The 27805-nt window shown below is 38.9% G+C and overlaps 1 protein-coding gene across 8 annotated transcripts; it reads left to right on the plus strand.

The window, feature by feature from the left end:
- Positions 1-27: 27 nt before the first annotated feature.
- LOC140928415 (lon protease homolog 2, peroxisomal-like) lies at positions 28-17902 on the plus strand. 8 transcript variants are annotated; one of them, XM_073378157.1, is made up of 30 exons: positions 29-203; positions 277-364; positions 2118-2307; positions 3512-3627; positions 4049-4132; positions 4532-4600; positions 5617-5685; positions 6011-6123; positions 6743-6794; positions 7485-7531; positions 7861-7935; positions 8228-8322; positions 8588-8678; positions 8774-8821; positions 9506-9605; positions 9770-9849; positions 10261-10291; positions 10370-10435; positions 10774-10851; positions 11488-11545; positions 12142-12221; positions 12500-12658; positions 13703-13760; positions 14374-14466; positions 14713-14774; positions 15771-15907; positions 16215-16281; positions 16407-16487; positions 17046-17075; positions 17735-17902. In XM_073378157.1, exons 1-30 carry the CDS (start codon positions 94-96, stop codon positions 17852-17854), a joined length of 2547 nt encoding a protein of 848 aa, XP_073234258.1. In that variant the 5' UTR covers positions 29-93; the 3' UTR covers positions 17855-17902. The 8 variants fall into 8 exon arrangements, 7 of the variants coding, with proteins under 7 accessions (XP_073234262.1, XP_073234260.1, XP_073234264.1 ...); XR_012164644.1 differs by lacking the exon at positions 16215-16281 and having other exon boundaries at positions 28-203; XM_073378161.1 differs by lacking the exon at positions 14374-14466 and having other exon boundaries at positions 28-203.
- Positions 17903-27805: the final 9903 nt, after the last annotated feature.

Here is a 27805-nt window from a genome sequence, read left to right on the forward strand (position 1 = left end):
CTGGGCTCAAGAGGGGTAAACACTTTTGTTTCAGTTGTTTTGCTAACACAGAGTACTCACTCACTATTCGTCACGCACATAATACGTGCGGCAATGGTGGTTCCTAACAGAGATCTTCCAAAGCGGCTTCCATTGCTTATCCTCAGAGACAAAGTCCTGTTGCCAGGATCTTCTATGAGAATAGCAGTGAGAGACGATGCCAGGTATCTAGAAATCTGTTTACATTTTACCTTTCCTGACAATGTTATGTCTAATAATTTTGTGTTTGATCGGCAGCCTGCGAATGATCGATTCCAGATTACTAAGAAAGGATACTTTGAGTAGTGTTATCATCGGAATTGTGCCTCGGCGATCAGCTAAAGAGGTTCGTAGTGTTCTTTTATTGAGATCTTGCCTTTTTTTGCTTGGATGAATACGCAAATGTAACGAGCAGGAGTGTTATATTGTTGTACGTGATCATGACTTCTACGTTTGGTGGAAGTGACGTCATCTTGTTGCAGGATGACGCGCACTTCAATGTGATTTTTGGTGGCGTTCGGAAATGACGAAGTTCTAAATAAACTGGGACACTTTCTTCCTGTAGAAAGTTTTCCTAGTTCAGTTTATTTCATCAGCATTAGTTGACGCTTTTAAGTTGTAGAATTGACACTCTCAAATTTACAGATATTCCCCCTCTCTGTACCCCCCCCCCCCCCACCCCACTCATCACCACAACCCCCTACTGGACATGTATACCAAACCTTCATTAAATATTTTCTCTTTTGGCATGCATGTTGGAATACATAAAATTTATATTATTCTCAAATCTCAAACCAGACCAAAATATTTTTGAAAGTTTTGGTTGATTAGAGATTACTTTGGATTGTAGATGGAGATTGTGCTTGTAGTTTGTTTTACTTTTTTGCTAACACAGGTGTAGTCTATGCCATAAATGTTTCAGTCTTATTTGTTTTTATGATTTGAAATCAATATTTCTTATTTGTAAATCACTCACAGTCTCATGACATAATTACTGTACAATAACAATGATAAAGAACAGATAATACAGAACATTTTAAAGCCATGTAATGGTGAAAAATGACAACAAAACAATAAGAACAAAAAACAAAACAAGATATAGTTGACCCGGTTTAACGAATGCCTCGTTATTATGGACAGTTTTCTTTGTCCCCTGGGGAAAGCACTTCCTCAGATTTTCTCTAAATTCAACCTGCTTGATACAGACAGCCAGTTAATATGGACACTTTCTGTGGCTCCCTCAGTGTCCATGTTAATGCGGTTTGACTGTAAAATAAAAAAGTAGGCTACGATTATAAACACTTTTAATCCTTTAAGTTCCAAGAGAGACCAACATCAAGTTTCTCCTCACAATATCAATACATTATACAGAAAAAGGTTATGAGATTTAATAAAAATGATCACCTCAGGGAAAATGTTTTGATATTTTAAAGTCAAGCCAGGTCAAGCATTCGCCCCAAGATCCCGGTAATGAATTTATTATTCGAAGGTTGAATCTGTTGGTAGTTGTAGATTTCAGATTCCTCTATGCATTTTTGCATGCGTAATGAGCCGTGAATTCACACGCGATTCAGTTACAAAATTTCTACCAGCTCAGTTTTCCTAAGAAATTTAATCCATTCAAAGATTTTCAATCTGAAAAAATACAGAGAAGTTCTCGTAAAATATTCACTGCTCATTACACTTGTAGGAATGCCAATTTGAATTTGACACTTTAGTTTCGGGAACGGCGAATGCATTTATTTTTCAAATAATCAATTTATTAATAGAATCTTGGGGGGTAGCTTGACCTGCTTCGACTGTAACAAATTCTCTTAACTAATTCTTTAAGGGAATGTATGAAGGTCAGTTTTGAGAATTTGTAAGTGGATATCAGGGCTTAATTGCCACCTGCAACAGGTGTTACTGGTTGTGGGATAGTATGTTCTAAATATGAAAGCTTTTCTATACCCTGCAGTTACCTTATACACCCATTAATACACTAAATACAGAAATCTACCCCACTTAAACACAAGTCTTTATTTCTGCTGCGGTTAATTTTCAACATCTTTATTAAAACTATAATCATTATTATTCTCTTATGCTCTGATTGGCTTTAGGATGAGGAATCATTATTGCATGCCATGGGAACTGGGGCTGTTGTGGTACAAGTAACAGGTACCAACTGGCCTAAGCCTCTGTACACCCTACTAGTGACTGGACTGTGTCGATTTAGAATTGATAAAATAGTAATGGAAGAGCCATACCTGATAGCAGAAGTTACTCAACTGGATAAACCTGCTGAACAAGGTACATGTATAGTGTCTAGTGCATTTATATTAGTAGCATCAGCATTTATTAAATTGATATTGCCTTAAAATACTTAATAAGCATGTCTTGCAGCAGTATTTCACAAACAGCAAAAAATGATTGCAGGGTGAGTATTATATTATATATTTTTACACATAAATGCACACTACATCATCTTGCTCACTTTTTACATTCTTTTGTGTCTTTGTATACAAAGCTTGCTTGATGTCGAGGATAACATAAAGGGAATAAATTTAAAAGTTAAAAGCAAAGATAAAATTGATCCCCAGTGTATATGTTACAGGTCAAAATTAAATTCAGGTTAAATTATTTTTATCCTTGGTTGATATGATTTAGGGCAAGGAGACAAAAGAAATTGGGAATCAACCTACTGAAGGTAAAAAAAAAACCTAAATTTAATTTTGACCTGTAACATATGCATGTTTTTGTTGAAAATATCTTTTATTTAAAGGTCAGGTTTATGCCCGGTTGACATTAACTAACTTTTGGTGTTCTATTTTATGTTAATAATTTGATAAAAATTGTGAAGCCAGGAGATGGATTTTTCCTTTTCTATGATGCAAAAGCTGAAATTCTATGCCATTTTTATAAAACTGGGGACAAAGATAAATAAAGATGTACTTAACTTGTTTGAAAATTTACGGCCAGGGAGCTTAACTAAAAAAAACATGACTAAACCTGTATTTGTTTTCATTTTTCTATAATTTTAAATAAGACTTCTAAACAAATGTGTACATATATAACAATATTATTTTTTTACACTTTTATTAGCAGTTAATACTAAGATTTTTAGTGCTATTTCAATAGAGAAAACAATATTGAAGGACTCTGTCAGTGCACGGAAAAATGCCCTTCATTTCACAAGACAGTAAACTTGAGGCAATTTAAAAGTAGAATCCTGCAGTTTGTCAGAGGTCACATGGGGCTTTTTCCCTTGTGTAAAGATCAGTTGCTTTGCACCATAAAGTTTGAAACTTAGAAACAGAGACAAACTCAAAATAAGACTTCTACACTCACCCAAAATACTTCCAAAACTTGGAAATTGAATATCACTAAAAAGTTTTCTGAGACCCACAGTTACAGGTATAAAAATTTGCTTATACCTTTTTTTCGCTGTCACTCCAATCCGTTTTTTCAAACTTGGTTCACTTAGTTGCAACATGATTAACATTTGTGTTTGTAGAAGCTGAAATCAGGAAGAATGCTGAATTGACAACTCTTGCGGAGGAATTTCGACTGTATGCGAATGAACTTGTAGACATGCTGGATGGGAGAGTGCCTTTTGTTTCTAGATTCAAGGTTAGAATCAGATGTATTCATGTTAGAGAGGTTAGGCTTTGAAATCAGATGTTAATCAATTGCCAGACAGCTGTTGACAATAATAATGACTATATTCATAATTGCCAGCAAGAACTGCTAAGTGTATCTTACAATAATAAGAGTAGGTATAAATGCAACCAGTTATTTGCATATTTTTGCAATACACAAGAAAACCAAAAGAGAGTCATTATCATTTGCTTGCACCATAATGCATTATTTGAAACTTAAAGCGTACGTCAACATGTGTATGCACAAGTGGTCCAAAAACATAGGAAGGAAGTCACTTTGATGCACTTGGGTGTGTTCACTCTCTTGATGCTTTGTCAAAACGATGTTGATCATCAAAAAGCAACTAGCTTATAGCAAAATTAGTTTACTTTGTTGTTTTTACATTTTTCAGGACATGTTAAGTGGAATTCCTGATGGCAGTCTTCCTGATACACTGGCAGCAATCGTTAAAGCTTCTTACCTGGAAAAGTTAGAGGTATCAAATTAACACACATTTATTTGAATTCTTTGCAAAAATGATTGAGATATTTCAAGACTATTAAGTTTTCTTACATGAAGGAGTTTTGCATTTTCTGTACAGCCACAAAAAGATTGGGTAAACTGTGTATGTACGGAAGAGTATAATGAGATTCCAGCTGAGTGAAGGAAATAGGGGACAGTTGCTGTAAAGTTAACACTTGGATGCACAAGGGAGGTGTAGAGGTCACACTGCCTATTTAAACTCCCTTGTAACAACAACTTTTTTTTTCTTTTATAAAAGTAAAATCAAAATTCTCCATTCTTGCACCTACCTGTTTTTTATGGATGCAGGACAGTGACGTGGTTTTTAGACTTCCTATAAAGTAATGCCATGTGTGTGTGTTGATTATTGCAGATCTTAAATACTGTAGACTTGATTGAGAGATTTAAGAAATCCCTGAATTTGTTAAAGAGGCAAAAAGAGGTACTAGTAACTAATAATATTGTTGATGAATGATACAAGACTATGAAACCCTTGTAAAAATCCATTGAAATCTGACTTGTTTCACTTCCCACCCCTACTTCCGTCAACATGATTTCATGATCTTCATAGTTTTCGTGGATTTTTTTCCCCACTGAAATGAGGCCTAGTAATTGGCCAGGATAAGAACAAAACACAGGGAAGATGGGCTGTCACTAAAATGCTGGTATATATGTTGCAGGTAATTTTTTTTCTCAGGTAAATGTAATTTTTCACTAGGTACAGTTTTTAACCTAGGTAACTTTGCACCACAATATATCTTCGTAATATAAAGGACTTCGTTACAGAGGTTCGTTATATGGAGGTTCCACTGTAAGTAGGGAAGTGAACAGCTGGGAAAATGCTCCATTTTCCTTTGTTTCTGTTGATAGTACACTTAGCTGTGTTGGTAGTCATGCATACATGCTTATGCAGGGTTTTCATTAAGAATGCTAGTAGCAAAGAAAGGTGTAACCGTACAGGGGGATATTGTGAAAGAGGCTCCACATCTGAATGAAATAGTCGTAGGCTGTCACACCTTAGCCAGAGAATTCTGCATATATGTAGTAAACAGAGAATTCTCCAATCTCCAATGCCTAATGAACACCTGAACACCCTGCTTATATAAAAGAGGTCTCAAAATCCCATGCCCCTGGCTCTTGGTGATAGCCCAAGTGGAGGGGAGGGGGGGGGGGGGGAGAGAAAGACAAAAGAGGCTGTCTCTGTCTGTTTTCCTTGGGACCAGACTTGCACACTTGTTATTGGTATTAAAGTAAAACCACGCTAAAGAGATACCCTCTTAATACATACACCCCATTATTAAAGACAGTTCGCTTTGTCCCTGTGGAAAGAAACCCTAATTACAATTTCTCTAAATAGGGACACCCTGTTAATATGGACACTTTCTTCCACCCCCTCAGTGTCTATATTAACAAAGTTTTACTGTATTTATGTGGACCTTTTTCTAATTTAACTTTTAGGGGTTGAAGAGCTCCAGCCCTATGAAAGTTGAGATAAACCGGAGGGTTTTAAAAAGTGGTACTCCCAAGGTGATTATTATTTTTACATAAATAATATTTAATTTAAATATTGTTGCATTTAGCATGCCCCATTTATATATACTGGGGTGAATAAAGTTGGTATTTGACCATTTTCTTAAGTGTTTGACATTATTGATGGCAAAGCCTTTTTCACTAAAAGCATTTATCAAGATTTTTTTTATTGAAATTCATATATTCATCTGAAGTTTTAAAACTGTTTCTGTTGAGCCTTTTTCTCTTTAGTAGAAAGTTTGGAAGCTGAAATATGTGGTGGTTAACCTTCAACGTTTTCATCTCCGGTTTTGTTTGTAATGTTTGTTTGTTTTAATGACAGCGTGGTGGTAATATGATTGTGTCAAGAGATCATAAGAGGATGGGAAGAAGTTTTGATGAAGAGGATGACAATGATGATGAAGATGATGTTGAAGAACTAGAAAGGAAGATAAAGTACTGTATCCCAGTTGTTTACCTAATTTATTTTTGTGTGTAGGTTTTATTGTTAGTATAAAGTTTTTTTAAAAAATAATCTGTTTTGCAGGGGCTACACAAATAAGGGTATAGAATGGTAAATTCTAGACTTTGTGAGACTGTGAAACCTCCAAACCTGAGACTTTCATATTCTTAAAACTCCAAGCCCAAAACTCTGAACACTGAAAAATTTGACTCCTAGAGACCAAACGGAAACAAAAAAATAACAAATCCGAGACTCTGAGAACCGTGACTGACTAAAAAAACTAAGAAGCCTCCAAAACCCAAAAATCACCTGCAAACAAGACTTTGAGACCCATCAAAAACATTTCTGAGATTTCAAGATTGGGCCAAAAATTTCTGAGACTCGTTTTTCAAGGTGCCATTCTATACTCTTACAAAGAGATGTACCACTCTGTCCTCCAGCCCCATTTCAGAATAGAGTTTTCATTCAAACAATAAAGACATCGCTAAGTCTCATTCTATCCAAATGGATGATTGAATTCTAATACACTCCTCCCCGATGAATCTTTCTAAAATGTCATTACTTTGTGGTGTGTCCAGCTATGCAATGTTTTAATGGAGTGTATTTTTGTAGGTCAGCTGATCTACCAGAGCATGCTTTTAAAGTGGCCATGAAAGAGCTTAAGGTGGGTAATTTACTTGAATAGGCCTTTTTCAGAAAATGCCATAATACTCTTTGTTGTCGCTCCAACATTTTGCATAAGCATTGTTGTCAGTCTCTCTTGGGGGTGATTGTAAGTACCAAAAGAAATTGAAAACAATGCGAAAAGAGGAGCCTGCAATCCTAATCTCCAGGTTATTATTACGCTGCGTCGCATGTAGGTAGCAATCATTTATTTGGATTTCCACTAAGAATGAATGGAATGCACCGAACACAATTTGATCATGTATGTTTGGACCCTCTATCACTCATAATCTAATCAGGTGTGTATTGAATATCTGCATGTATAACTTACGAAAAAGCACAGCTATAGAGCCAAAGCATTTTGACCTTTTGACCGATCATTAATTGTTGACCCACACTCATTAGTATTCCTACCCCCACATGGACTTTCTTCAAACCATTTGTCATTGTCCAAATTTGGTCATGACTGCCAGCTCGTTTTAAAGAGGGGAAATAAACAAAAGGGTATGGAAACTATTTAGAATGAATTATGAGATTATCATGAAGTTTTTAGTATTATTAGTAAATGAGTGAATGCAGGGACTGTTCACTAGAACATAAAAAAGTCAGGCCATTGTGGAGAGATGACTATTAGGTTTTACTACTTTACTGCCGTCCTTGAATACTGATCAGTACTTTTTCATCATTGTAGAGATTGAAAAAGATGCCACCACAGTTCCCTGAACATGCCACATCAAGGTGAAATAGTAATTTGGTCTGAGGTTGCATTTTAAATAGGTAGTCCCAATGACTTGGACTTCTCTCGTGCCATGTCTGTTCTTTACCTCATCTGGTAAACATTTCATGGTTAACAAGTATGTCATCTGTTGATGTACCTTGAAAGGGTGGGTACTTTCCAAAACGGAAACCCATTTCCAAAATGAATATCTCAACTCCAGGCTAGAGAATTGCCAAAGCATTGTGAATCATCAAAATAGCAGAAAAAAGGGGAAATTCTTCTGTAAATGCGCTGTAACTTAATTTCTTTTGTTGAGTATGAAATTCATTTTGATTGTTTTCCTACTAAGGAATTATTTGGAATGGATGATTGACCTTCCATGGAGCAAAGAAACCAAAGACAAGTTAGATATCCCTCAGGCAAGGTGAGGAACCAAGTAGCTGTAGATATCAATTTTCTGAAGTATCAGTGTGAATGTCCTTGCTATTTTGGAGGCAAAGAAACACTTCAGGGGGTACTGTATGTTTCTTTTTCCAGTTTCTTTTTCCTGAGGGGGATCCAGTCATCGATCACCCATACCCAAATATACTGTACATCTACATATTTATCTTTAGGGAGCTACAGTATATTGAAGAAATTTAGCAAATAAACTAAATTTTGATATTATTTATAAGTAATAAACTTCTTTTCATTAATTTTATTGCAATTTTTTTAAGGCTTGATCTTGATCAAGATCACTATGGTCTGGAAAAATTAAAGAAGAGAGTAATCGAGTATCTTGCTGTTCGCAAATTAAAAAACAGTTTAAAAGGTAAAATTCAACCGTAATAAGTTTTATTGTTTGCAGTTTAGTAAAGTTGCAGTAAGTTGTATTTTCTTTTAAGTCTTCACATTGAAGGCAGTACATGCTGTACCATTTTTGCTTTATACTTAACCAGTTATGACACAGCTGTCAGACAGTTTAGTAAGATTTCTACTGAGAGAGCAAGCCAGCCAGTCTTTTGGTCTTTATTTTATTTTTATTGGGTAAGTTAACAAGCTTCTCATTTAGTGTTACATCTCCTTTTACATTACAGGACCAATTCTGTGCTTCGTTGGCCCTCCTGGAGTTGGTAAGACAAGCGTAGGAAGGTCTATTGCAAATACACTCGGCCGGGAATTTCAAAGGTACTGGACAAATTCCCATAACTGTGTTTGTAATACGCTCTCCTTCCTTGTTAGCTTGTTAGTAAGAATTTTCTATTATTTTATTTCTCTTTCAGGATATCACTTGGTGGAATTTGTGACCAGTCTGACATCAGAGGACACAGGTGGATGATGATGTTTACTTACCATGTTGAACGCATTCTATATTAATTACAAACTACTCCTTGGAGTTAAATCCTTTTTGTTCATGGTTGACAAAAATATCATATTTTATTATCAAAACCCGGTAATTCAGCCATGACTCTATCAATATTATTAACATCTAGAAGCGATGAAATGAAGACTTTTCACTGACCATGGACAAGAGATAAATCATTGGTCACGTTTTTTTTAAATTTCTTGTTCATCATTAATTATTGTGTTTGTAAAATGCTTTTGCCACCAATTGAAAGTCATTGCTATTTTACAAGTGTGGCTGAAGATTTGAACTCAGGACTACTGTGAACAAATCCAGCTCGTGATCAGGGCGGGACTTGAACAAGGGGCCTCTGGATTACAAGTCTGGTGCTCTAACCACTCGGCCATACTGGCTTCAGTCAAGAAGTGCATCAGGAGTCTGAATGGTGGTCTCCCTTGCAGCCATTGTTAGTGTCATCATGTAATGCTCCTCCAGGTTTGTGGGAAAGAGCATTGCATGACAACACTAAAAACAGCTGCGAGGGAGACTATCTGAATATGGGTACGTGGGTACCTGCTCATTATTGTGACCTTTTTAGCATTGTCCCCTTCCTTCTTTTGGTTTCTGATTTCTTTAAATTGAGGTGATTTTGGTTGGTATCTTGTTATAGGCGCACTTACATAGGATCCATGCCAGGAAGAATTTTGAATGCATTGAAAACAGTTGGCGTCAAGAACCCAGTCATCTTGTTGGATGAAGTGGACAAGATGGTGAGATGGCTTTGCAGTTTGTGGCAGAATTAAGCCTAAAAAAGGACTCTGCATGCATCTAATATTCAATCTATAAAGAACAATGTAACAATAAATACTTTAATTGTGCAATTTAATACTACAAAGTGTGACATGTTGAGAATGGTTTTGTTTTATATTTGTAGGGTAAAAGCCTTCATGGCGACCCAGCTGCTGCTTTGTTGGAGGTCTTGGATCCTGAGCAAAACTGGACATTTGTAGACCAGTATCCTATCCTATCTTTTACAGTGAATTTGTTTGCCTATTATAAATACTGGATAAACTTTAGAATACCCAGCAGCTTCTTGGCATCTTGTTGAAGAGCAAATGTGTCCCTCGTGTTGTGCCATTCTTTATAGTGTGCCAACAAGTGGCTGGATATTCTGAAGTTGCTCCCCCCCTGACTCCCTAATACTTTTGCAAAGTTTTGGTTTTCTTATTAAAATTTATCTTGGGTACGTCACTTTTTTTAACCCGAATTACTTTGATTCCATCCGATCGATTCTCGTCTCCTATTTAACTGATTAACCCGGCTTCTCATTGTTCCGTCCCAATTATTAATAAGAAGTCGGGCTCTATAATAGTGTGATTTCAAACTTATCTTGTTTTATAAGCAGTTTCCTTAACTTACATCTAGCTATCTGAACATTCCATTTGATCTTTCACAAGTGAGTACTTCAAACTTATGTTCGCTTTACACTTCAGACTAAATAGAAGTAGTTATACACGTCCTATTTTGTCTGCAGGTTCTGTTCATAGCCACTGCTAATACAGTCAGCACAATTCCTCCTGCCCTGTTGGATCGAATGGAGGTAAGCAGTCCAGGGAATATCATTACCCTAAGAAAGTGAGATAGTCTCAGTCTTGAGAATTCCCTCCCTCGTACACGGAGATCTAGATGTTTTTTGCGGGGTTGTTAAGGAGTCGTACGGCTCTTCCTCTTTCTAAAAGCGAGAGAGATATTTTGGGGGGGACAAAGGTTCCTTGCTAGCAGAGGTCTCTCACGACGAGGCAAAAATGAGAGAAAGGAGCCTCGTCGTGAGAGACCTCTGCTAGCAGGGAATGACAAAGAGTGCCTATCCCCTTCTTAAAGGGCGAGAGAGAGAATGTTCAAAATTGATTTTATTCTATTTGATGCTTATTTTTTCAGTTAATCATGGTTCCAGGGTACACCCAGGAAGAAAAGATCGCCATTTCAAAACGACATCTTCTACCCAAACAGTTGAAGGTTTGTCGTGCACACTCTGGAAATTATTTAACTTGCTTCTTTTTTACCGATTTACCGTTGAATAGATTCTAACATCGCATTTGTAAGGTCAAATTTGACACAAAATGTTGGCAAGAGAATATTTCGAAGAAGTTGATGATTGTTTGTATTTTCAGTTTTCCTTCGTAGTTTATAATTATAAACTATTTTGCAATCGGCGAGCAAATCTTTTATACCTGCCAACTCTCACGCCTGCGAGTTCAAAACTTCGATCTCACGCCGGCTCACGCTTGCGGGCCAATTTCTCACGCCTGCTTGAAAAATGTGAGTTGTTGCCGTCTTTCTTGACACAGTTTCCAAAAATATGTTAACTCAGACCCATGTAAGGAACGAAAACCATGTGTAAAACGAATAAATGACAATACCTTCTTCGCGATCTCTGATTTTGTGGATAAGCGTTTTCTCAATAACTTCGCCTTCGGCAGACTTCGGACGTCTTCGGAAGACTTCGGACATCTTCGGCAGACTACGCAATTCTTCGGGAATCTTCGGAAATGATCGTGTCATCTTCAAAAATCCCAGCACTCCCAGGATAAAAATCTCACTCTTATATGTCAGAAAAAGTTGGCAGGTGTAATCTTTTATGGTTTGTTTCAGGAACACGGACTCACTGCTGAAGACATAGAAGTTCCCGACAATTCACTCAAGGCGATAAGTAAGGGTGCTTTTTGGAATAAACTAGAAAAAAAATCTAGTAACCTCTTTCTAAAACAGATACCTTTGGAAAAGTGTTCGTCTCACAAAGAGTCAAACAAAATGTCTGAAGAACGGAAGGGAATAACTCTCAGGTTTCCGTTTTAGGGGAGGATGTCTGTGTTATAAGGGTTTGCCGCTGGCCATGTTTTACCCCTCCCCGGCAAAATTGTCTAAAACGGCTCACCTTGACCGAGTTGACCCGGCTGGGCAAACCAAAGTGTTTCTGTGGAGAAACGTTGGCCGGGCTAGAAGGCCGACCTTACCATCACAAAAGCCGAGCCAACTTTTTCTTTCATCTCTTGTAAACTGTTCGCCACGTTTCGTAAGGGAGTGTATAAAAAATTTGATCGCTCGGGAGAGCTCGAGTACGCGGGTGGCCCTTCTACCGGAGACAAACCGGGGGGTTATTTTGATTCGTTTTCATACCCGAGAATCCATAATCTCTCTTTAGCATCAGATTCTTCATCGTTTGTGAATTCGCATTTTTTATTTTGTTGGAAGAAAGAAAACTCCTTAAACTAAGAAAAAAAAAAAAAAAATGTTTTTTCGTTGCAGTTTCTAATTACACTCGTGAGGCTGGGGTACGATCACTTGAACGGAAGATTGGTGGCGTGTGCAGAGCAGTCGCTGTGCGGGTAGGGACATGTTTTGGCCTTAACCTAATATGCCATTACTTAACTTGCTTTGTTTCCAGCGGGAAAACAGGACTACCTTTTCAAAGTATACGTACCCCTATTCTTCGCGGGTAAAAACGTGTGTTAAATTTGCATCCCATGGTAAATGGAAAGCGCCCTATCTGTGGAATACCAAAACAGCCATTATTTAAATCCTGTTATTTCGTGCTTCCAGGGTGAAAATAGCTACCAACTTGCCGTATGTCGTGTTTATTTCTTTACTGATTTCTTACATGTAGGTCGCTGAAGCCGCAAGAAATGCATCAGAGAAAACTAAAGACATCGGTAAAGAGGAATCTAAAGAACAAGAGGGTGCAATCTCCAACACTACAGCTGTTACTGTTACGGACAGAAGGGCGTTCTTGGTCACTGAAAAGTTTTTAACTGATGTGCTAGGGGTGAGGGCCCGGTTGCATAAAACCTGCACTTAAGTGCTCACTTAAGTAGGTCACTTACGAATCCGCTATGGGTACACTTACGGGTCGTGCATGGAACACACTTAGCACTCTCGTAAGTTTCTGTAACTTACGGGCTCACTTAAGGGCTTACGTAACCTTGATATAGTACTTTATTAACGATTCACTCTTTTTTTTTTAAGCTAACCATCGGTGAGTGTAAAGAAAGTAAAATTCGTTTCCAACACTTTTAAGCCTCTCAAAAAATGAAATTTGCATGCAAACGTTATTTTTCTTCAATATCTACTGAAAATGATAGTTCTTCTTCTTTTTTCACAAAAGTGTACATCAGAGGTTAACAAAGCGCATTAGAACGAATTACGTGAAGAAAAATACTTTTTTTCACTTCTCAGTAAAAGATCTCGTTAAATTTAGTAAAAACAGTGACGATACGGGACCTATATAGGTCCCGTAAATTTACGTGCTATTTTTCCCGTAAAAAAAGTTTTATGCAACACCCGCAATTTCTGTTGCATAAACGACACTTAAGTGAACACTTAAGAAAATCGTAAGTGCAACCACTTAAGTGAATTCCCTAAGTGGACCACTTAAGTGATTTCATGCAACTGACTTAAGTTACGAGTGCACGTACGTGTACACGTAGTTGTTACGGACGTTTTATGCAACCGGGCCGAGGTTCTCATTTGCCTTTGTGTTAATTGTGTTCCTTGCTGCTGGAATCATTCCTTTTCTCATTCAAGTTTTTGTCGGCATATATATAAGCAGCTGGATACTTTTGGCAACTGCGGAGCGCAAGACTGCTGCTCATTAACTTCCTTTGGAAACAAAATCAAACAAATGGAAATTTGTAATTTGCAATGAAAAATCTTTGGCAAATAGTTAGTTACTCTTCAAATTTAAACCTATGAAAACAGTATTTTTTTGCTCTGAGGGTCACGTGTCGATTATCAAAATATATTAAGTGCTTCTCTCGATGAAGAGCCCTTCTTTTTGGTATTGTTATCTAATGATATAAATATTTTCCAGCCTCCTGCGTTTGAATCTGAGGTGGCTCAAAGACTTTCTACCCCTGGGGTTGCTGTCGGTGAGTGTTGGGATTTTTGTTTATCTTTTATGCTCATCGGTCTCTTCCAAGTACTCGTAAATTCTTGACGCCCTGTTAATATGCATATATCGCTCCTCGCGGCTCAGGGATAAGTCTGTGAAGTAACTTGAAAGCAATTCATTTTAAGAAACGCAAGATAAACGTAGGGCTTTCATTTGAATCATCAAATTTTCAAAAGACTTCAGAGACTCAAAAACTAGGGCTTCATTTCACGATGACGTCAATTTCCTTCTGTAACCAGAATTCTTTCCTTGTTTACTTTGGGTCTCAGATTTAGCAATCCCCGGTAGTTGTAATCAAACGTCATGGTCGTGGGTATAAAAGATCTAAAACGATAACTCTTAATAGCACTGGTGACCTGTTGTACATGTGACTTGAATACATGCCTTGTTCAGCACCTGTGCCACCTACGATTGCTGTCAAGAAACTAGACTTACAAACCATTTAGAAACCTGGTTTAAGAACTTATATCATTTCTTTTGATATTCCAGTCAACTGGTTCCCAAGTTTATCCCTTACTACACAATTCTGTCTGCTGTCATTGTGGTTTTTAACCATGTGTTTTCTTTTCTTGTTCGCGTGTTCTCCTCAGGTTTAGCGTGGACGGCCATGGGCGGAGAAATCATGTTTGTTGAAGCCACGCGGATGGGAGGGGAAGGAAAATTGACCTTAACAGGACAGCTTGGTATGTGTCTCATATATATTTATTTAAAACATTTCCTCAAAATACTACTAGAGAACTAGACAAAGGAACTTGTCTCAAAGATTTAGTGGCTCTGCTCTTAAATTTGTCCACCTTTGTAGACCTCATGATCAGCGCAGTAATGGTTACTATATTTACAAGAAGGAGTAAGATATATGCTCCAAAATAGTTTGCTGCTGAAATCAGTAGAGTTTTTTGTATGAGCATAATGTTTGCTTTAATCTTCAGGGGATGTCATGAAGGAGTCTGCACAGTTGGCGCTAAGCTGGCTTAGGAGTCGGTCCGTTGAGGTGTATATTTTTACCTTATTTAGCAATCAAAATTTGCAGTCATTCTCAGCTTAGTATCGTGATACTTTTATACTGAATGGCACCAAAATCTGATGAGGTGTTTCAAATACCATGCGACACGCTAAGCGCGAGAGAACGGTTTGACTTCCAATTGGCTGAAGAAGTTACCGCCGTTTTCAAACCAACAGCAGTGCTTAGGAATGCCCAACCAAAGCGAGTACGAACCTCTTCGTCTTTTAACACTTGTGTTAACAATTCCATTGGCGGATCTAGGCCCAGGCTCCCTTCTAATTCTTAGGCCAAAGTAGAACCCGCGGGGCGGAGAAAAATTCAGTATTTTCGAGGCTGGGGCCCCTTCTTTTCTTACGCTCTGGATGAGCAAACCCCCACTTACTTGAACATCTGAATCCGTCCCTGATTTTCTCACTTACTCTGATGTTGCGATGACTTTGCATGGCTATATTAATGGCACCAAAAGCAATTGTGCAGTTCCAGAAAATAACCATACGCCTCCTCCCACGGAGCACACTTTTCCTTTAGACCCCAACCCCCCTTACCCTGCTAGCAGAGTCGCTTCGATCTTTCCTAGGTAAGTCAGGAAAGAGGAAGGCGAATATGTCTTCGAATGCGCCTTCCTCTTTCCCGACTTATCTAGGAAAGATCGAAGCGACTCTGCTAGCAGGGTAAACCCCCCTGGGATTTCCATTGTAAGCCGTCCCCAACCCCTCGGAATTTCCGTTGCCCTCCACGGGGGGTATGGATTTTTTCCGGAACTCCACATTGCTAGCCTGCGCGCAGACGAAATTAAACTCTGGTTAACTCAGAGTTTAGTTATCGTCAGCACGCAAGCTACACATTGCGGAAATGAAAACAATGTAACAGTTACCACTTATAGATGTTTCCAGCAACAACAATTTGCCATCTGTCCCCATCGAATTTACAAATACTAAAAACTGGCTCACTACTTGTTTGTCTCTCTTTTTGACCGTTATATAGTACTTCCTGACGTCAGAGGACGGTATTGACCTTCTGGAACGAACAGATGTTCATATCCACTTCCCAGCAGGCGCTGTGGGTAAAGACGGCCCTTCTGCTGGTGTTACCATCGTAACCGTCCTTGTTTCGCTATTCAGGTATTTAATTTATTCAATTTTACAGTCTGAATTATGCTTGGATGTCTCTATGTGTTCACTTTTCAACCCAATCGAATCCGATCGATTGGGTGCTTTGGTACTTCGTTCCTGCTCGTTTAGAATTATGGCCAATGCAAGCGAGACCTTGTTTACAAATTGTACCTATTTAGCATAGAATCATCATTATCCAATCCAGTTACAAGAGTGTCAACTCGGGTTAATTTCACTCATCTGGCTTTTCGTGTTTAAAGTGCTTATAGGTAATTTAAATATTATGATAAAAACCAGTTTCTTCTTGTCTTCCCAGTGGACGCTGCACCCGTTCTGACACAGCCATGACAGGTGAAATCACGTTAAGAGGCCTTGTTTTACCGGTAAGGCTTGTAATTCGCTTTTAATTTGTTACCGCTTTGTCTACAAATAGCTTCGATTGAAAATGGGAGAGAATAGAGATGGAAACTTTTAAGATATGGTGAGTCCTCGGAATGTTCTTTTTCAGGTCGGTGGAATCAAAGAAAAAGTACTGGCAGCTCATAGAGCGGGTCTGAAAAGGGTGATATTGCCAAGGCGGAACGAAAAGGTGAGAAAGGGGCTTGGTAGCCTGTGCCAGGCTCTCAGATTGTATAGTGGGTACTTATTAAACGAGCAAAGCGAAAATAAGACGCGTGCGACTTGGCAAAGGGGGCCGGTGGCGGCGGGCCCCGTCTCTCCCCAGTCCCCGCGCGTTTTCTTATTTTTGAACGACTTTTCACTTTCACCACTATCTCGGAGCCTGGAACAGGCTAGGGCCTTGGCAAAACCTACTCCAACCCCGGCTAAAAAGACCGTATCGGTGAGAAAATGTCATGACCAGTGGACTGGACTTCGCATCGAACAGTCCACTGTTTGAACTGCAACAGACATTTTATGCACGTTTTCTCACGCCTCTTAAACACTGAAACTTCCATGGATACTGTTATACAATATGTAGGGCCATGGGTGACCTTGGGATGGAACAATTTACGTTTCCACGCAACCACGGTAGTAGTGTGCGAATTTACGCTGGTTGGGTTGCTGTGCCCGTGTAATACTTGACCAACAAATGGGTTTAGTGTGGTTACGATTCATAGTAATTTTGTTTCGGTTCTTTCAAATGTAGGATCTTTCGGAGCTACCGGATAATGTAAAGGTAAAGTATTTAACAGTGACACTTCTACTTACCCTTTTCTTATCTACAATATGATCATAGGAGGAGTTTGAGATGAAATAATGTTCGGCTTTAGTTCAGGAATTGATTCCCCTCTCTGATTCCCCTTCGCCTGCGTTGAGAACTCGGTTACAATGACCCAGTAACCAAAGTTGACTCCTATCTACTCGATATCCATGAAAATAGTTAAATCTTCCTATAGCTAGATATCACTTATTTGTTATGATCTATCATAGTTTATAAAATAACTTAAGATAGTACGTGCGTTCTGATTGGTTAAAAACCTATGGTTCATTGTGCCGGTAAACTCATAGAAAACTTAAAGTTATTTTATAAAAGCAGTAGACCACACTTTCTATGGGTTTACCGGCGTGATAACCCACGCAGGATGTTGGGAGAACACTCGAAAAGCTTGTAAATCACTCGCCTTCGGCTCGTGACTCGTGTTCTGTTGACATTCCAAGTGGGTTATCACGCCGGTAAACCCATAGAAAGTGTGGTCTATTGCTTAAATATCCCACATGAGTGTTTATACCACATGCTAGTCTTTGGTCAATATAGCCAGACTTAATATAACGACAAGATAATCTAAAGACAATCATTCCGACCGGTACCCTTATCGTGCACTTTTTATTTAACAGAACGAGATGGACTTTATCCTGGCTAACAAGGTGGAGGATGTTTTACGTGCGGCTTTTGATGACGAATTTCCTGGAATGCCACAGGCTGTAGGCAGCAAACCACTGAGCAGCAAATTATAGTAAATTAATGAGTATGGACTTAAATATATATAAATCGTCGGCCCACTGCAGCAAAAAAAGGAGCTTGGGTGTCCTGTGTTGCGAACAAAAGTGTGATCAAAATTAAAGAAGCACGAAACGTTTGTATTTAGTCTTCGTAGCCGGCAGAGAAAAAGCAAACTGTTAATATTGCATCTCAGTGTACGCACTGGTCGATTTATTGGGGGGGGGGGGGGAGGGGGGCGTTTTTCACTGTACGCTTAATTCAAAACTTTGGTTTGTTCGCCAAATGGCTCCTGAAAACTGCTTGGAAACATGTCTTAATGACCTATGACTGTGAGAGGAACGATTTTAAGATTTAAAGCTGCGATTTTGGAAGCCAATAAAATGGGATTTAACGCATGTCATTTACCAATGGCTGTTCCGCTTGAACAAAATCTTCACCTGGCCTGCGTTAATGGTTTAAACGATCCGAGGGCCGGCAACAACGTAGGCTAGTAACCCAGAGATATATCACAGTGAATCATCTTACGATCCTCGTTTTCTCGTTCCATGATAAGTTATGGAACCTCGTTCGCGTTTGGGCCACAAATCCCACAGATAATAGAAACTTTTTTTTTGGGGGGGGGGGGGGGGGAAGTACAAAAAAAATATTCGCGCAAGGGAAAATTAAATGAAAAAAAGTTCATGCACGCCAATTAATCCTAAAACATATTCATGCTATGGCCTAAAAAAAATTCTCACAAGGAATTTGATAGCAACAAAAATTCCTGCCGCTCGAAAATTCCCCTCCCCCCATAACTTTACTAATGGTCCGTCCCTAACCCAAACTCGGTTGGTCATTGTGTAGTGCGGAGTGTTGTTTAAAGGCCCTCCAGTAGATAAGAGTTTTCTAATACTTATCCGCTGGAGAACGCTACACAACACCTAAACAGGAGCCTGGTGTTTCCGTAAACTAAGGGTGTTTTCCATTTGTCAGAACTGACCAAAAGACCATTCCCGTCAGAATCAATGAGAATCAAAAATATCCGGCCAAATCAGTCAAATCCTTATGGTATGGTCGAAGGAAATAATTTTTGAGCAAAAACTCTTGGAGAAGGCCTTCGTTGTAAAAATGACTGGTCCGGCCATGGAACGGAGAGTTCCCCGAGCTCCAACGAAACTGTCAGCTCTGCAGGATAAACTCAATTGTCTTTTCTACTATATTATTCTGAAATTTCCAGCTGTTTATGTAAATCACTTGTCGGGAGAAACTTTTGTGTGCGTGCTCGTGCTAATTGATTTCAGCTTAAAAGATCGAAAGTGAGTTGCATTGCGAAAACGGTATTGTCCGGTAACGTTTACGAAGTCTAAAATCTTAATCTGTTCCGGTTCAGCTGTACAAAATATAAATTGCGTAACTGGCGTTTTTGTAGGAGATGCGTAGTTAAGCTTTGATAGATTGTGCTAGCATACATTTTGGCATAATTCGCCATCACGAGCGTAAAAAGCACTGCAGCATAATTTGCACATTTGGCTAGTTTCGCAGTACAAAATTGTCATTTACGGATCATGACACCAATTTTTGGCCCGAAATAAGTGTAACAGGCTAATTTAAGTAACAAAATCAATTTTTTGTCGGCTTAATGTGGAACCTTGGTCCACACAGGAAGTGACCATGTATGCGCATAACTAGTTCCGTTACCCGAGATGGCGTCTGCGTGCTGCTTGTTAATTGTTTGAGTTTTTGTAATTGTCAGACAAAGAATTATGCACTCTAAACGTTTCTAGAAGTAAATAGGGCAAATGTGTTGCCATTTACTTGTTTGTTGCATAGTTATTGAGGTGCTTTTACCAAATTTAAAGTAAAAAGAAGAAGCATAATTTCTGCATTATTTGCTAAAATGACCATAATTTACATGAACTAGCACAATTATTGGCATAATTGTAAAACTGTGCGAACACTTCTGGTAGCATATTATGCACTTTTTTGCTAGCACAATCTATCAAAGCCAAGGGCTAGGGGCCCGTGAACGAGCAGCGAAGCTGCGAGGAAAATGGGGCGGAAACAACGTTCTGCGTTGCAGGCGTTGTTTCTTCTCTCCCTCTCCCTTGTTTTTTCTTTTCTTTTTTTTTTTTGGTGTGTTTAACGAACGCTGAGCGGAGGGCAAACGAGAAAACAAGTGGTGAAGAGGAAGAGGAAGAAGATCTTCCTCGCCTTGCGCCCCCCCCCCCCCCCCTCGTTTTCTCGATTAACGTGGGTTAGCGCGTGTCTCTTACTTCACGAACCACAGGTGAAAAACACACCAAAAAAAAAAAGCGCTCGCGGTTTCGCTCGTCGCTCGCGCTCCCTTTCCCTGTCCTTTAACAAAACTTCCAGCTGCGTAGGCTATAATATGATGTGTAAATGAAAACACCTTGTAGTTTAAAACAGGATAATGTAATAAATACAAAAGATGTATTCGCAGTTTTGTATTCTTCTGTTATGTTTTCAACGTGAGGTAGACTCTTCACAGCTAGTCTATTAGCCTGTGTACAGACCCCTCTCCCTCCCCTCAGGAAAAACCGGATGAACAATAAGCGAGTTTCACGCGAGTATGCAGCGCGAGGGAGGAGGCGCGAAAGAAAGGTGAGAGAATCTATAGTCTGCGAAAATGCCCTTCCTAAATCTCATAGGCAAGAGAGATTATTCTCTCTAGTAATAGGACCGGAGGTTAAGAATATATTCTAGTCACGTATTCTAGTCACGTATACAAAGCGGAGGCCCTTTATGGGTATTTCTGACGAAATCGAAGTCACGACGATCGCTATCGATGGGCATATTTAATTCTCGAAAGACCCGGTAACTTTTCGGGTCTGAAGGCAAATTTTAAAATCAAAACCTTATTAGTACAGTTCCTAGCTCATAAAACCAGTCAATTTTAACTGATAATTTTATTGTATCATTTTAAAAATTATTAACACTTTGATCTTGACTGGAAACACGGTAAACACAACACACTTACCGGGGCTTTCGAGTTTCGACTGAGACCGGGGCCTGAGCCGATTACGTTAACTGGCTATCTAACTTTAATTGATGCATCCTTTCCTATTTTTTTCCTTGAGGCGGTGAAATAAAACCGTGCAATCCCATAAAATTTTTGACCACAAAACTGTCCGAATTTTTGCTTAATCAAGAATGCGCGAACAGTCTAACGGGTTGGTGCAATAGAAGTCAAGTCAATCGCTCTTTTCTTTGCTGTTTTGTTATTTGTGTCTACATTTTTGGTGGAATAGGAACGTTTTTGTGTCTGCCCTACCCAGCCCTACATAACCCTACACACAGAGGTCGAGTACCCCTCCCCTCCTTCCCGGGCCCAGCTCAGTCCCCTACTTTCTAGGCTCGGTTATCTGGACTGAGAACGCCTGAGGACTAGGTGATCCCTTGGGAACGAACGCCCTCACAGGTTCCTTAGATGCCAAAGTATGGGAGACGACATCGAGAGCAAAGGTCTAATTGAGGGTGAAATGCAACTGATGTTTCGCCAAAGTAAACCTTAAAGGTCAGTAAACTTTCTTTTTATAAACACAGTTCAGAACTGAGAGCATACTTTAGAGCAAACTTGAGTGCCCTTCGAACTGTGGCAGGGAATCCATCATTTGCATCTTTTGCACGATTCGTCATTAGCTTCAGAGGGTCATTGAACATCTTGTAGTTTATTTTACACCCTTGTAACGTGTTGTTTAAAATGTAACCTGCGTAAGGCCAGGCCTTTTCGAAAATGGCAGAAATTTTCTGGAGTGGTTTTGTCGCTTCACAGGCTGTTTCTACAAGCTCCAACACTACTGTCTGAATAGCCAATAGGACAAAATTTGCAATACTGTACTATTATTCAGGTATTATTCCGCACATTAAGCGATGTTGCTTGGTCCTCTCCGGTGCCTTTGCCAACTCAATCTTCAATTTCAGTAATTTGGTGATCGTGTATTCTTTAACTTTATTTCTTGGCTTGATATATTTTAAACGAAGCCTGGAACTTTCCGTTGCCGGCAATGAAATACTGCGCTGCAAAATTTACATTCATCAAAGTGAATTGCTCAGTTCTCTGTTGATATTTTTGTAGCAGATTCACTGTAGTTTTAAACGACACCCGAATTTAGACATCAGTAATATATCTAAACGTCTTCAGCTGCTTTTTCGCCTCTATTCTTTGCAACCAAGGGAGTAGAGTGAATCTCCGAGTCTATAATTTTTTTTGGAGTGGAAATCGCACCAGTGTAGAATGTTGGCGCATTAATGAAAACAATACTGCTTTAAATACTTAGATAGATGGTTCATATGACTGATCCCAAACCAATCATGTTGTTTTTAGACTTATGATTTTATTGGAAACAAATCAAATGTTCCCACGTGTAATATGGCTTGTCATCTGCTAGATGGTTTAAGGATTTCTAGGAATTTTAGGTCATTTAGCAAATTATATTAATAACAATTATATTAATAACAACACTTATTTATATGAACACAAAAAAGATTAAAGTGTTTGAGGACTAGAATAAAATACTTTATACAAACAATAATTTGCATTGGAGCACACTATCCAGCATCAATGTTGATGTCAAATGATGTTCAAAATGCTGTTCAATGAGGTTTAAGACTCATTAAATGGCTGACATCAGGTGAGCTGTTTTACTGCAAAGTTTTGTAAATTTTTACATCAAAAGTAGCCTATAAGAGTATAGGTATTGTTATCTATTTGTTCTGTACAATCACATCGACGGTTTTTAAGGTCCATTTCCACAGACACCCACACGCAAGAGAAAAAAATAAATTGCGCCATCAGTGCATCATTTTCATGGTTTATACCCTCAAAGACCAAAGCTTTTAACCAATCTGAGCGTGCCAGAAATCACTCAGCTGCTGTAAAAGTGTCGTTTTTCTTGCTCGTGGAGGAAAGATGGGCTCACCACTGTTCATGCCTTGAAAATCTTGGATTTAAGCTAAGGTGTAGTCTGAGTGGGTAGCATAATTATTACATTGGTGTGTTGTAGACAATAAGATGGTTGAAAACCTATAAATTGCATTTGAAATAGTGGATTCTTCTAGTTGCGTGGACTGTAGTGTACTTTGGTATAATATAACCATGTGCAAATCATGTCTATGCTTTTGAGATGCCATCCTTTAAAATAATATGTCTGGAATAGTGGGTGAAAAGCTCGAGACTCTCTCTGTACTCTAGCTGTAAAGTTTGTCCACTTTTTTCCAGGGCCTGTAACAGCTCTGTATGATAGGACCAACTAAATAAACATAGGCCTTGTCAACCAGTTATTTTTTGTCTCTTCACCAAAGCTGTCAAAACTTCGCACTACAATAGTAGACCGTCTTACAGCCCACAGCTGTCTGCTTATTAATTTTGTTGCCAGTTCTGTGTCAGTTGTGGGTGGTTTATATTTTAACAGTTGACTAAATCAAGCTCAAAAGACAATTGCTGTACATGAAGAAAGGAACATGTACATCCTGCCTTTCCCAGATTGCATACTTGTCCATTTCTAGCCAAGTTACCTTCTCTTCTGGCAGTAACAGTATGTTCTTCCTAACCCTTAATAACCTAATAATCATCAGCACATTTTCCAGACTGATACATTTGCTGTGTTATGTTATTGATGGGGAGAATTCGTTTCACTATCAAGTTGTTTTTTCTTTTTTATCATTTTCTTTATTCTCATAGCCATTATGTTTGATTGGAAAGTGGTGTTATGAGGAAAAATTAGATGATAATCGATGCTAATAGTCTTTCTCAGGCCTAAGGGTTAAATGTGCCAAAATAAATGTGAGTTTATGAGATCTTTCATGCCCTTAAACACCTCAATACCTATGTAAACACTTACTGTCAAACTGGGCATGTTTTGTTAGCTCATAACTGTACTAAAGTGATTGTGCAGCAGTCCACAAAATGTCAATTACCCTAACATGTGTTCTCATTCACCTGTGGAAAAGTTTTGATAAGATAACCCACGGCTAGTGCGAAATTTGAACTCAGATATGAGGGCTTAAGAAGCAAGTTCAGTTTAATTCTCTTTGCCTACAATTTGATGATTGGATACTCTAAAAAGAAAGGATAAAATTATCCGAAAGAGAGCTTTTGATAAAAAGATAAAGAAACCCGCGTTAAAATTTAACCCGGAGTTAGTGCTAACCGGCGTTCGAACAACTGGGCCCTGCAGCTGGGTCTTCGTCAGACCGATCTCAGTTGGAGATAAGTACAGTTTTTAAACCTTTTTCTTAACCAATCATAATTTCACGAGAAACGCCGGAGAAACGACGTCTTCCGGTGTGTAAGATGTAAACTTTGAAAAACAGCTGAACAGTTTTCAAATCTCCCATTTTTATCACTGTGCGTTTTCCCATTGTTCCGTTTTCTCTAGGTATGCTCTCTAATTGCTTTCGATGCATCTTTTAATAATCTTCACTGTTTTAAGTTGTTACTAAAATACAATAACTGAATTTAACTAATGTTTGCGTGGCATAGCTAGCTCCTTAAACTCCAGTCCTTCAACAACAAGCTTATAGTAAATTCTTATTGCTCCCTACTCAACCTAATGAAACGTTGATGAAATAAGGACACACGTTTGGGCGTGTCCTCGCAAGACACGTTTACCTCTTATTATGCTAATTGTAGGTCAGCAGGTTGACTTCCGGTTGTGTATGATTTATGCCTTTCTTTTATCCGTCATTCGGTGACGCGCTATAGTAGAAGTGTAGAAGAAGGACAGTAAAATGATGAATTAAATTTCTCGTTTGTTTACAATAATTTTTTCGACACTGTCTTATAAAAAATTGGTTGCATTTGGAATTGACTGCCTTTTCATTCAAACGAATCAAACGCACTCACAAGAGTCAGATCCGTGAAAGTACTTTGAGATTAGGGCTACGGATTTTTTAACCGCAAGCGGCAACCTCGATGACAAGGAAGTTTGCAGATGTGATAAAAAGGGAAGCGAAGCTATTTCTCGTCAGTTACATATCCCCTTTTGGTGATTTAGTGGGGAATCGAACCCAGGCCTTCCACTCCCATGTCTGATGCTCAACCATTTGCGGTGTGACAGTGACTTGGGTATCTCCGTGTTTTGGGTATCCCGGTACCCAAATTGCTAGTGATACGGGTATCCCGGTGGGGGTGCCCAAAACACTAAATGCTATAACCAGTCAATTAGTACATGGAAAAATGTATTATGTGGATTCAGTTTCTTTTATGAATTTTGAATATCGTATCGGCTTTATGAAATCACAACGTTCGATCAATCTTTTGTGATGTCTGTCACGTCTTGTCGAAGAATGTTTTGGCCTTCGTACGATTTTCCATGCGGTGCTCAATATTGATAGAAAAAAGATAGTGTCTGTTTACGTTTTTGTTGGTCATTTAAAACAACCTGGAATTGTAAACGTGTGCGCATATTTTGCCCTTCTTATCTTTTACAGTTACTTTATCACAGAGTACTGGACGGAAATGTATTCTCCCACAATAGGGTTTCATGTGCTCAGCTATTTCATACAACTGCAATGACTTCATCCATTTATGTACAAGTAATGTTGATGTCCAGATAAAAGTACATTCAAAAAATAAAAAAACAATTAAACTAAACTTGGAGCCCTGATAAGCCGGTTCTTACTATTCAGTCCACGGGGTCCCTATGATATTCTGGTCAGTAGTACCGCTCTTTTAATTTCTGTAGCGCACTGTCTCTCCCCGCCTGGCGAGAGGATTTTTTAGCTGAGTGGCATTCCCGAAAAACTCTCTGCTTCTCCCGCTGTGAGGTTTGCCATCCTTTTGTCGATCTAAATAAAATAGTGACCCAGATTTGGAGTCGAACTCAATTTTCTTCGCATATTTGCGAAGTATCAATTTGTCCTGTTTTGAAAATCCGGGAGATATTCATGATTTCTCACATATTGCATCAGATTTCTAAACTTTGCGGCATACATCTTTCGCAGAATAAATATTTCCCTCCAAATTTCATAACTTAGGGATACCCAAATCACTAGTGATCTAGGTATCTCGGGAGGGTACCAGTGGATACCCAAATTACTAACGTCATATGAGAAGGGGTTGCCTATAGCACTGGTGATTTGGGTATGGGGGTACCCGAATCATGGAGATACCCAAATCACTGTGGCTACCCAGTTAGCTTTAGCTTTAGTTTGGCAGTGTATGTCGGTCTTGTTCGGGTAAACGTCAACTAGGTTTGCCTTAAATATCCGTCCTTTCTGAAGGGATAGGATGGAGGGCAATGTTAGGTAATAGGCCTTTTTGGCGTGTATATTTTGTTTTCCCGCTATGGTGTTACCCCAGAGAGATGTGCCTTTTCAATGCCGTCTTGTGAACTGTATACATAAGTTACATGTATAAATAGTTTAAAGGCACATCACTTGGTCTGAATTGGACACAGAAAACATACAGGCCGAAATTTTTTCGTTCCCTCTCCCTTTTGCCCTTCTTCGCTACCTTCTCCTTAAAAATAAAGTAAGAGATTGGGTTGGCTTGTATAGTAAAAAAGAATTGGCTGACAATTTTTAGAGCGAAACAATAAGTTTTTTTTACCATTAAATACACTGATTTATTAAGTTCACGTTACTGAAGTTTACAGTGTGATAGTCTCTGTGGACAAAGAAGCCTCCGGTCCTGTTTAGTGTTACGGTTCAGACCTCGACCGAAAAAAGAAAATTTTTGCTGTCAAAAACGTGAGCAATAAAGTAAAAAAAATTCTTTTTGATGTGCCTGCAAGTTTAGGGCTTTTAAAATTTCTTCTATCAGAGTAGTTACAGAAAACGTGCTTCTCGGATTTCAGTCCGCAGATATGATTCGTGGAAAACTTTACGTCGCTGTTGCTTTTTAAGGTAAACCGCAATCCTGTGAAGATATGCACGTTCGATAATTTTCATGCCAGAAGTGGAAAACAAAACGAACCCGTTACCAGTAACACATTCCAGCTGTTCCTCATCGCGTTTCTATAAGTGCCTCTTTACTGTGGTTGCTGTCTTGTTGTGATGTCCTGATACAGCGTCCGTAACACGTAGACTACGAGCAGCTTTCCTTTTTTCTTTAGTTCGTCGCGGAAAACGTTCGAGAGAAGAAAATAGCCACATACGCCACTGGGGTCGCAAGGTAGCGTTTCTCTCTCGCGGCATAGCGAAGGAGACGCGTGTTCCATTCAGTTGATTTTGAAGGAAAATAAGAGACTGCTCGCTAGCTTGGTACATAACACGATCACTGTAATCACAGCTCTGTTTGGACCGTTCCTCAGCACTGAGAGGCTCCGGTAAGTTCACAAATGAAATTTTAGTAAGAAACTATTGAGAGCCAGAGTGAGGCGTGGCAAAGATAATTAATGAGCGTTAACTTAGGGAATGCTTTCTTTCCGTTTTAATTTTCACACCTTCATTACAAGCAAATACGATTTTACAAGGCTTTCCTTCCTGCGAGTGCTGAGATAGACTGAGTTTTTTTTATGCAAGTCATGTAATTCCGTTATTTATAGAAGGGATTTACAGTGACCAGCGGTTTTTTTTCTTGTTTAATGTATTCGGTGTCTTTGTAGTAGTCTTAACACACGCTTATTCCATGCATGTCTCATTGCACATACAACGGGAAAAAATCGGTGTAGTGGTTTATAGTTACTTGAACGAAAAAAAGGGATTCATGATCGGGTGGTTACCTCAAGACCAAGTTTCAATTGTGAGTAAACCCTTTTTATGGTTATTTCATATGTTGTGCCACCGAAGTTTACGTAAGCTAAGGAGGACGACTTTTCGTGTGTTAGAATCGACTGTGGTGTAGATTCAGTTGAACGTATCGACAACGGCCACCTTGGGGACCGAAAAAAATGGCCTTTGTTAGGGGGTGGCGGTTGTAAAGACCTTAAACACAAGGATAAATATTTCGATTGGGACAAAATGAAAGTTGTCGCTGTAGAGAGAGTAAAGTTTCGCTTTAGTGTGTAGCAATAATTATCTAA

This window comes from Porites lutea, chromosome 2, assembly GCF_958299795.1.
Source record: "Porites lutea chromosome 2, jaPorLute2.1, whole genome shotgun sequence".
In the NCBI taxonomy this organism is placed as follows: Eukaryota; Metazoa; Cnidaria; class Anthozoa; order Scleractinia; family Poritidae; genus Porites; species Porites lutea.

Bases quoted from the DNA above. Each gene is read 5' to 3' on its own strand.
- LOC140928415 (XM_073378157.1), top strand. From the start codon at position 94: ATGGTGGTTCCTAACAGAGATCTTCCAAAGCGGCTTCCATTGCTTATC. The intron at 8,679-8,773 runs GTACTGGACAAA...TTTCTCTTTCAG, and splicing joins CTCGGCCGGGAATTTCAAAG to GATATCACTTGGTGGAATTT. The intron at 17,076-17,734 runs GTAAAGTATTTA...TTTATTTAACAG, and splicing joins AGCTACCGGATAATGTAAAG to AACGAGATGGACTTTATCCT.